Source organism: Geospiza fortis, unplaced genomic scaffold, assembly GCF_000277835.1.
Source record: "Geospiza fortis unplaced genomic scaffold, GeoFor_1.0 scaffold143, whole genome shotgun sequence".
In the NCBI taxonomy this organism is placed as follows: Eukaryota; Metazoa; Chordata; class Aves; order Passeriformes; family Thraupidae; genus Geospiza; species Geospiza fortis.
The window spans coordinates 249988-260117 of record NW_005054590.1 but is presented as its reverse complement, the minus strand read 5'-3'; the positions used below and the strand labels follow the sequence as shown (position 1 = coordinate 260117).

At 52.1% G+C, this 10130-nt stretch overlaps 1 protein-coding gene across 2 annotated transcripts; it reads left to right on the top strand.

Moving 5' to 3' along the window:
• Positions 1 to 1253: 1253 nt before the first annotated feature.
• On the top strand, positions 1254 to 9860 carry FECH (ferrochelatase). 2 transcript variants are annotated; one of them, XM_031064433.1, is made up of 9 exons: positions 1254 to 1368; positions 1696 to 1740; positions 4064 to 4140; positions 4365 to 4471; positions 5165 to 5263; positions 5370 to 5477; positions 5804 to 5968; positions 6373 to 6432; positions 6690 to 9860. In XM_031064433.1, the coding sequence occupies exons 1-9, from the start codon at positions 1271 to 1273 to the stop codon at positions 6822 to 6824; spliced, it is 894 nt and encodes a 297-aa protein (XP_030920293.1). In that variant the 5' UTR covers positions 1254 to 1270; the 3' UTR covers positions 6825 to 9860. The 2 variants fall into 2 exon arrangements, with proteins under 2 accessions (XP_030920293.1, XP_014166288.1); XM_014310813.2 differs by having other exon boundaries at positions 1696 to 1844; positions 4006 to 4140.
• The last annotated feature ends 270 nt before the right edge of the window (positions 9861 to 10130 follow it).

Genomic DNA, 10130 nt, shown 5'->3' with positions numbered 1-10130 from the left:
ATGTGCCCTGTGTGTGTGTGTGCCCTGTGTGTGTGTGTGTCCTGTGTGTGTGTGTGTCCTGTGTGGGTGTGTGTATGTGCCCTGTGTGGGTGTGTGTGTGCGCCCTGTGTATGTGCCCTGTGTATGTGTGTGCCCTGTGTATGTGCCCTGTGTGTGTGGGTATGTGTGTGTATGTGCCCTGTGTGCATGTGCCCTGTGTGTGTGTGTGGGTGTGTGTGTGCGGGCCCTGCCCGTCCCGATAGCCGCGGGGCAGCCTGGGCCGGGCTGCTGTGTGTGTGTGATTGTGTATCTGCCAGCCTGCACTCACCCTGCCTCGGCAGGGACAGCCCTGCTCCTGCACAGCCCCTGAGCCGGGCCCTTGTGAGGCCTGAGGTGCTGCAGGAGCAGTGCAGGGACGTTCATTATCATCATTGTTCATTGTCATTCCTGGGTTTCATTCAGCAGCCTGCTGATACACACTCCAGCAGAAAGGGAATGGAAGCTGAGGTCCTGAAACATTGGGGCAGGCCTGGCTCCTCTCAGTGCCCTGTTGTGAGACTTTGGCCTTAACAAAAGGGCAAAGCACCCTGTGCAACCTGAACCATCTGCTGGCGAAGTGAGGGACTTGTCTCTGAGCTCCCTTGGGCAGGGGAAACAATTCCATGGGGAAATGGGGTGAGAGTTGTGATCAGCAGCCGTTCTGTAAATGCTGATACCGCCATCTGTGCTGTGCCCTGCGGGACATTGTCCTTACAACAGTGTGCCAGACCTGCACCCAGATAGAAAATCCATTCTGGAAAACCCAACCCAAACACAACTGGCCCTGCAATGAATTTGTGTGTAGAAAGGCTTCTTGCTACTGTCACTGCTGCAGGAGATGTGTCCCCACAGTAACGAAGACAAAGACTTGTGTGAGTGGCTCATTTGCTTGCCGGGGAAGCTGCTACTTGGTTTGGTTGGAATGCACAGCTGAGACCCTGTTTTATAACCTCCCTTAGAGCCAGCAGCTGAGAAACGGCTTTCTCAGTGTGTTTCCAGCTAAAGTTTCTGTTACAAAGTGGTTTCCTTTTAAAAAAGCAAAGATCATGTAGATACTTGTGTCTGGCCATTCCTGTTCCTAGTGCAAGTGTTTACATAAGCAGGAGGAGCCTTGGGATAGGAGCTGCCTTTGCAAAAGGCAAATGTGGGAGGATGAGCTGGTTGTTTGTCATTGTAATAAAAATACAAGCAGTGGGTCACTAGGATTTGGAATCTCTCTTGCTTCCCTAGGAAACCTAAGACAGGAATCTTGATGTTGAACATGGGAGGCCCGGAGCGGCTGGACGACGTCCACGATTTCCTGCTGCGTCTCTTCCTGGACAGGGATCTGATGACCCTTCCTGTTCAAAAGTGAGGAGCACTGGGATCTCCTGTGGTACAGGCGGCGTTGGGTGTTGCTGTAAATCCTTATTTCTGTGGAGGGCAGCACTCCCTGAGAGTGCTTCCTCCCGGGAGCAGTCAGTGCAGGGGACAGTGCTGGAGCCCTCTGGATTGGGCTGCCGTGGCTGTTCTCTTTGAACTGCAGACTGAGGTGTGGGAAGGGTGGTGGAATAGAGCCTCAAACAAGCCGTGCTGCTTGGCTGCAGTTTGCAGAGACTGCCAGGCAAACCCCGCAGGGCAGAGCTCGGGGAGGGAGTTTGGGCTGTGCTGGTAACCCGTCCCTCTCCCACGCCGCAGTAAGCTGGCCCCGCTGATCGCCAGGCGCCGCACGCCCAAGATCCAGGAGCAGTACAGCAGGATCGGCGGCGGCTCCCCCATCAAGAAGTGGACGGCGCTGCAGGGAGAGGGCATGGTGAAGCTGCTGGACAGCATGTCTCCTCACACTGGTACTGCTCTGCTCAGCCCCCCACGGCTTGCTTCTGCTCTCTGGCTTGGGAAAAGCAGCTTTGGCTGCTTGGTTTCCTTGTGGAGCGGTGTGCATTTCCTCCCTGCTGGGAAATCCCATGGCAAAGACAGTGCAGAAGGGATTCCGTTCATTGTGAGGTTGTTAGGAAGGCTGGGCTCAGGGAGCCACCTCTGTCTCTCCTGTGACCGTGGGCAGATGGCTGTGGCAGACTGAGTGTGTTATTTTCAGGTGCCAGGAGTGTCCCTTGGTGTGTGGCGCTGCCAGGCACCGTGCCTTGCCCTGTGAGCCCTGCTTGGGCCTGAGGAAGCCAGCACTGAGGACAAGTGGCTGAGGCCTGGAGGGGAGGAAAGGGGAATGTATTTCATGTGAGCACCAAGGTGGGTGTGGGAGGGGGGTTCAGAGTGGTGTCTCAGCAGCTGCTGCAGGGCTGAGAGGAGCACAGCTGGAGAAAAGACAAGGGTTTGCACATGAGCAGTGCAGGGCAGGCTGAGCGATAGCAGCGAGCCCCACCCGGGGACACAGCAGGAGATAAGGCTGGGCAGCTTGGCTGGCAGGGAAGGAGATGCTCTCTTTGCCAGTCCTTCATGAGAAAACTTCAAACATGAATACAGCCTCCTTCCCCTGTCTGTGTCACAGAATCCCTCCCAGCAGGGAGTGCAGGTATGGGATAGCCTGTGCCACTCTGCCTGGTAGCAGCAGTTTGAGCTGTGGTCCCTGCAGGTGCAGTCAGAGCCTGAGGCCTGCTGTGTCATCCAAGGCAGGGGTGCTCTTGGAGCAGGAGCCCTGAAGGGTCAGCCTTGCAGCAGGTTCTGCAGATAAGGCTTGGAGGGTTTATCTGCTTTTCCCAGTCTCCCGCTCCCACTTGTTTTTGTTTGGTGAGCACTCTCTGTGCAGTCACACCCTTCTCTGGGCACCTCTCCCACCTGATAAGTCCTCTGGAGGCTTCTTTTTGACTTGACAGCAGCTGCAGTTTAACAATAGAATGTGCTGAGCACTATTATTTAAACAGCCTGTGTCCAGACACCAGCACCTCTCTTTGCTGCCCATGGTCCTGAACAAAACCTGGCACTGGGAGGGTATTGCTTCCAGGCTGGCCATGTTCTTCCCAAAATGTCCTTTCCCAGGTTAAACTCCTCCAGTCCCTGCTGTGATCAGTCAGACTTCTGTCTTTAGTGCCATTCAGAGATGTTAATGAGGTTACTGGCTCAAGGGCTCCTCAAGTTGGGTCTTTATTTGCTGCTGCTCCCAGCTGGGAGCTCCCCTGCCTCCTGCAGAGAACTGGGGCTGACTAAACCTGTTTTCTGAATCCTGCACAAGTGTACGGAGTGGAGCCCAAGCATGGGACATCTGCTTCCTTCAGAAACCTGCTAAGTGTTAGTTCAGAGCCACTGACCCGGAAACCCTGACAAAGAAACTTTGCTTTTGTTCTCCTAAGAACCTCTGTCCTCTACTTAAAAAAACAGAACAGCAAACCTCCCCTGCCTGCTTCCCATCCCCTAACCAAGCCATGCTCCCAAAGCTGGCACCCAAAAGATTGGAGAGAAAAAATGGAGGAACCTGAGATGTCCTCAGGGAGAATCACGTTGCTGCCAAAATTAGGTGTTAAAGCCATGCAGCTTTTTATAAAAGCCCTCCAAAATCAGGATGGGAGAGCACGTGTCTCTGATTCACTGCTCTGCTGCCCCAGACAGCAGTGCTGGCCCTTGGGGCTTGGGTGCCATCAGGGCAGGCATGCTGGGCAGGGAGGGCAGCTGGAGCTGTGAGGGCATCGGGGTGTTCATTTAGCTTCTCGTAGTGACACTTTTTACCTTTATGTCCTTAAAATCAGGACTTGCTCGGTGAGACACCGGGGCTCTGTCCAGGCTGGGAGCTGTGCCTCTGCTAAGTGCAGGAGAAGCAGGCAAGTGATGTTCCTGCACAAGCAAACCATAGTATAAATCACTTTTAAATTCTAATCACAGCCGAGTGAGGTACCAGAAATGTGCTTGGCCAAAGAAAGGGCTTACATGACAGAGCTTTACTGAAGCAGCCAGAACATATCAGCAAGTTAATTTCAGCCTGGCAGTTCCCGTGTGTTTGGTGTCTAACGATGTGTTGCTGTGGTTCTCCCTGTCCCTGCCGTGCTGCGTGCCGGCTGGCAGCCCCTCACAAGTACTACATCGGGTTCCGCTACGTGCACCCGCTGACCGAGGAGGCCGTGGAGCAGATGGAGAGCGACGGCATCCAGAGGGCCATCGCCTTCACGCAGTACCCCCAGTACAGCTGCTCCACCACAGGTGAGCCCTGGGCGTGTGGGTGAGCCCTGGGAGCTCTGACCAGCCTGCTGCGCTGTGTGAGCTGGGCGCTAATGGTTCCCACCGGAGACTCTCCGCTCTGATTTACGGCTCTGTTTTAATTGGGTAGCGTTTTAAAATATGATTGTAGCTTGCTGCCGAGCTGCTCCAGTCTGACAGCTTGCTGGTGGCCTGGCTGAACGTGTGTTGTGAATTCTCTGTTTCAGGAAGCAGTTTAAATGCCATTTATCGCTACTATAACCAGAGAGGGGAGAAGCCCAAGATGAAGTGGAGCATAATTGACCGATGGCCCACACATCCCCTTCTCATTCAGGTGTGGATCTGAAGGCTTTGAGGTTTATACATTTTCTTTTAAAATATGGCAATAATACTGAGGAAGGATAACAGGAAGGCTTCAATCTGAGGGTGCATTTTAGTTGTGTGATGAAATGGGTCTTGCCTACCGTGTCTGAAGTTGCAGGAGAAGGAGAATTATTTCATGCCCCATGCTTTGGCAGGATAATGTGTGAAAGCAGCCACTGTGCACCTCCTGGTTTAAAGGTTGGGTGATGTCACCCTAATGATGATGGCTGGAAGGAACCTCTGCAGGCCATTAGTCCAAATTCCTGCTCAGAGCAGGTCTGTGACCACAGAGAGATTACGTTGGTTTGTCAGATTCCCCTCTGGCAGCACAGAGTAATTCCTGGCTGTGGCAGGAGCAGTGAAGGGAAGCTCTGTGCTGCTCTCTTTCCAGAGAAAGTGGCTCTTTGGTCCTTATGAGGGAGCTTTTGTGTGGGTTTGCAGTTCCTGTGGTGTGCTGAGCAGGTGAAGAAGCACCAAGGGCAGGCAGGGTGGAGCTGCCTGTGCTGGTGACTCTCCTGACGCTCTGCCTGGGTGTCGTGCACACTGAGGGAATTTGGGAGTGCTTAAGGCAGCAGGGGCATGGGAGCTGCCTGTGTGCATCACTGAGAGCAGGGATGCCTGCGGCGTTCCCCACTCAGGGCTTTGTTTGTGTTTCCCTGAGCAGTGCTTTGCCGATCACATCCAGAAGGAGCTGAACCTGTTCCCACCAGACAAAAGGAAAGAGGTGGTCATCCTCTTCTCAGCCCACTCGCTGCCCATGTCTGTGAGTTACCCAGGGCAGGGTGTGGGCGCACAGCTGTGAAGTGCCAGGCAGGCCTGGTCCTTCCCGGGGTGTTCACCATGCCAAAGTGTGCTGTGCTTGGGTGCAGGTGGTGAACCGTGGCGATCCCTACCCTCAGGAAGTGGGAGCTACTGTCCAGAGGGTCATGGAGAAGCTCAACTACTCCAACCCTTACAGGCTGGTGTGGCAGTCCAAGGTAAGTGCTCAGGGGAGCTGGTAAAGCCTGTGCAGGGTCTCACTGGGCTGGAAAAAAGACACCTTTACTTACATTTTTGGTTATTTTCTTCAGTCTCATTCAGGCCAGCCCAGGTTCTGTTCCTTTGAGATGTAATGGTGGGAAGTGTGTCTTCATTAAACATTCAGTGGAGAGAGTGAGAAGTACAACCAGAAGCAGGGAAATAAAAATAACTGTTTGTATCCCATCCATAACCCGCTCTGTCATGCTGCCTAAGGAAATGTGGGTGCTCTTTGTAAGAATGACTTAATGAGTGTTTTCCCTTTTTTTCTGCTTTTTTGTCCCAGGTTGGACCAATGCCCTGGCTTGGTCCCCAGACAGACGAGACCATTAAGGGCCTGTGCCAGAGAGGAAAGAAGAACATGCTGCTGGTCCCAATAGCATTTACCAGTGACCACATTGAGACTCTGTATGAGCTGGACATCGAGTATGCCCAGGTTTTGGCCAACGAGGTGAGTGCTCTGTGGGTTTGGTCCCTGCTCTGAAATTATTTCTCCTGAGTTGCAATTTGCTTTGTAGTTGCTTCTTGCAATATTATTTGGGGTTAGCTTTATTTTCCTGTAAATCAAAAATTAATCTGAACTGGCTTAACCACAAAACAGGTGGGAGTTTGTCTTTCTAGATTTAGGTGTTTAAACCATTACAAATATTGCTCAAAAGCAACAAGTCATTTTCATTCATTCAGTGAATGAATGGCAACAAAATGTAATGTTGCCCCATAGTAATTTTTGCTGTGATACTGCATTTAATCCTGTCATTTTGGGGCAACTTTGAATGAAGTGCAAAGATTTTGGAGGCTACTCAGTGAAGGATCAGATGAACAGGTTTAACTTCTTCCTCCTTATTTTTGATTCAGTGTGGAGTTGAAAACATCAGAAGAGCGGAGTCTCTCAATGGAAATCCACTGTTCTCCAAGGTATCTGCTGTGTTGCAGTGGCTGTACAGGTTTGCTGTTGTGTTTCCTGCTGGGTGTGGATGTTTTCAGGTGGTTTTAAGGCATTTTGAGTTCCAGAGCAGAAATGGAGCCCGTTGTACCTGATCTGCCCAGCACGGAGGGGTTGGTTGTGCCGCAGTTCGCGCGGTTTGGTCAGAAGGGGACACGGGGTGCCCAGTTGGGCTGGGGGGATTGCACAGCTGGATTTGCTCCCTCTGACCTTTCCCCCCTCCCTGCAGGCCCTGGCAGACCTGGTGTGCTCCCACCTGCAGTCCAACGAGGTGTGCTCCCGGCAGCTGACGCTGTGCTGCCCGCTGTGCGTCAACCCCGTGTGCAGGGAGACCAAGGCGTTCTTCAGCAGCCAGCCCCTGTGAGCCAGCCCAGCAGCCCTCAGAGCAGCCCGGGGCTGCTGTGCCCCCTGCAGCACGCACAGCCTGGCTTGGGGGCACCCTCCTGGTGTTTTCTTTGGTTGAGAAGAGTGTAGGAAGTAGGGAGATAAGGGCATTTATCCTGTCAGGTGTGAGGAGATCTCCTGTCATCCGACCCCGATGGGACTTAGGTGAGCCCAGCAGGACACACTGAAAATCCTACACAGCTTTTTTACAGTTAGCTTCTCTTTCTCTGCAGGGATTTACTTGTGTGCAGGGTGGTCAGGAGCTCATTAACTTGGCCAGGTTGAAGGTACACTGATTTTGGTTTTGGTTAAGGTGCAGTGTGACCAGCACAGTCTGTGGTCTGTTCTGAGAGGGACTTTGCAGCTGGCTTTGGAGACTTTGGAGATCAGGTTCCTTCTAATGCTTTTTAATAAGGTGTGTATGTATATATATTTTTTGTAATTTTTTTTTCCGAGTATAAAGATAAGGCTTTGTTTTGGTTTGGTTTTCTCCTGCTGGAAACTTCCTGTGAAAGCTTAGCTGGGGTAGTAGAACGCACAAAACTTGTTTACATTTTCTAGGAGAAACATTTTTGTTATCTGCAGGAAAGTATTTGAAGAGTATAAATGGAAAGGAATTAGGGAATTAGCCTGCTTGGGTAATACTGGAGAATTTGCTCCACTGAAACTGTGTGTTTCAAGTCTAGCAGGAGCATGTGTGGAAACATGTTGGCTTATGTGTTAAGCAGAATGGCTGTTTAAATTCTTCTTATTTTTATTTAAAAAGGGCTTTTTCTGTTCGGTGAAGTAAACTTAGGAAGTCAGGCTTGTTCTCCAGGAGGTTTATAGATCCACTCTGTGCTTTCTACTGTGCCACAGTACTGTGGTTTTGTGGGATGCCTATGGAGTGCCATAGGTGGGATTGATCTGGCTTAATTGCTGTAGTTTAAACGGAGGTGATCAGTCAGGAGCGATTTAGATTTCCCGTCGCAGATGCCTGAGCGCAGGCAGCCCGGTGCTGGGCTCTCCTGAGAGGCTGCCAGCCCCAGTGCTGGGCAGGGCCCTGGCAGCGGGTGTGCCCCCCGAGGCACAGGGTCCCCTCCTGCCTGCCGCGGCGGGAGCAAAGCTGTGACAGTGGCACTGAGCCCTTCGTGTGGCAGCCTGCTGGCACCTCCTTGGGCACACGTTTACTTGATGTCCTTAGCACTGAAATGCCAGGACCTGGGCACTGCAGGCTGGTTCCTGGGAACTGCTGCTGGCTGGGAAGCAGATGCCATGCTGCTCAGCCAGGCTGCCTACTCAGCAGTTTGCACCTCAGGTCCTTTGGGAACAGGGTGTTTAAAGAGAGAAGAGGCCTCCTGTGGTGTATCAGGGGTTTGTCCCGTTCTGGTTTGTTGTTGGAATTAAGGATGGGGTACCAAAGGAAAGGATGGATCCTGTATTGAGCACCCATGGAGTGCTGTCTATCCCAAATACCTCTGGAGAGCTGCTTGCTCCACTGCCATACCTGCTTCCCAGGGTGAGACAGACTGAGATTCCAGTGCCAGAACCTCCTGCAGCACCCTGTTCCCCACAGAAAGTCTTCCTTGACCCGTCATGCCTGTGCCTGTTTCAGTGGCAGGGAGCCAGGAGCTTGTCTTCTCCCTCCTCTCCCTCCCCCTGGGCTCTGCTCGCTGCCTGGGCAGGGAGAAGGAGCACAAATGTCCAGGATGTCTGGGAACACTGGCCTTACACCTCTCCTTGGACAAAGAACTTCCTCTGTTTCACTTCTCTGCGTGGCACTTTGGGATCAGTGCAAACAGTCTGGTCTGTCAAATCTTCCTGCCCGCTCCTGTTTCCTCACAGCTGGAGGGAGCGTGGACCTTCAGGTGGTCCAGGCTGTGACCACCACATTTACAAGTGTGGAAAGCAGAGGTTACCATCATATGAACCTTGTGGTATTATAAACACAGATGGCTTTTCATTTTCATACTGGAGAGAGTCCTGTAAATACTAGCTGGCACTGATTCTGAGGCATTACATTTGTCCCCAGTAATAAAAGGTACTTAAAATTCACTTTTGAGTGTTCTAACCACAAGCAGGATAATTACTCTGTTGCTGCTATTACACCATCATGTGGAAATCACTTAATTTTCCAGCTTTTAGCAGATGGAGCCTGTCTCACAGAGCTGGTGGTGCTGTTTGCTGTCAGAGGGTGGTTTCTGTCAAGGTTTCTGAGGGGCTCCTCATCTCCCAGGCCAATGCCCAGCGGGTTGGGTGAGTGTGTGCCCTGAGCAGAGATGGATCCATGGTGCCCGTGCCTTCCTGAGCCCTCTCAGTGCTGTGTCCCTCTGAGTTGGCAGCCCACCCTGCCCCACGGGTGTTCTGGGAGCCGTGGGGGACTTTGGGGCTGGCAGGGGTCACTGTGCTCCTGCCCCAGCAGTGAGCTGGGCAGGGGCTCTGCCCACCAGAGCTCCCAGCACTGTGGAGCTCTGGCCTCAGGATATTGACTGAAATTGAGGAGTTAGGAACAGCCCGTGGTGTCCTGAGGGAAGAAATGGGAAGGAAAGGGGTGAGCTTGTTTTCCTGCTTTAACACTCTGCAGTTTGGCTTACTTTCTCATTATTGAGTGGATTTTTCTTTGAGTCTCTTTTTGTCCCTCGGTCCTCGCTGCATTTCAGAGAAGGTGGAAGCTTCCAGAAGGTGCTGTGACACCAGAGGGGTGTGGATGGTGTCAGAGCTGGCCTCCTGCTGTCCCCTGGAGAGGAGGATGGCACAGCTGAGTTCAGTGGGGCCAGGGTTTCCCTAGGGGTACCTGAAAGCTCAGTGAATTCTCCCTTCCCACCACGATCACCTTGGAGTGCCAGCTGCAGGCCAGAGCAGCTCCTTTGGTTCTGTTAATGCCAGATGTGTACAGATCCTTGCTTTTGGCCCAACAGATGCATTTCAGATTGACCAAGGACTTCCATTTGATGTAACACAGCAAATTTGGATACTCCTTCTGTGTGTCATTTGCCGTAAGGATGGAATTCCAATTAAAGTTCTTTTGAGGAAATAACTGAGCTGTGTGTCTTTGTCTGGTGTCAGGCTGGGCTGAATCTGAAAAGACTGGAGAAGAAGGTGAATCAGGAATTGCCCTGGTGTGGGATCCCACCTGAGATGGACAATTTATTCTGTTCCCTGTTAGTGGTCTCTGGGCAGCTCCTTGCTGATGTTATTAATTAAGTGCTGGATTGATTATTTTCTAGAGCAGGGATTGGAGATGTTGGATACTTAAGCTGATCCATTAGTGAGCTCTGCAACTGGGCTGTGATGGGAGAGAGCAGGA

Bases quoted from the DNA above. Each gene is read 5' to 3' on its own strand.
- FECH (XM_014310813.2), top strand. From the start codon at position 1,271: ATGTTGAACATGGGAGGCCCGGAGCGGCTGGACGACGTCCACGATTTC. The intron at 1,845-4,005 runs GTACTGCTCTGC...GCCGGCTGGCAG, and splicing joins CAGCATGTCTCCTCACACTG to CCCCTCACAAGTACTACATC. The intron at 5,478-5,803 runs GTAAGTGCTCAG...TTTTTGTCCCAG, and splicing joins GGCTGGTGTGGCAGTCCAAG to GTTGGACCAATGCCCTGGCT.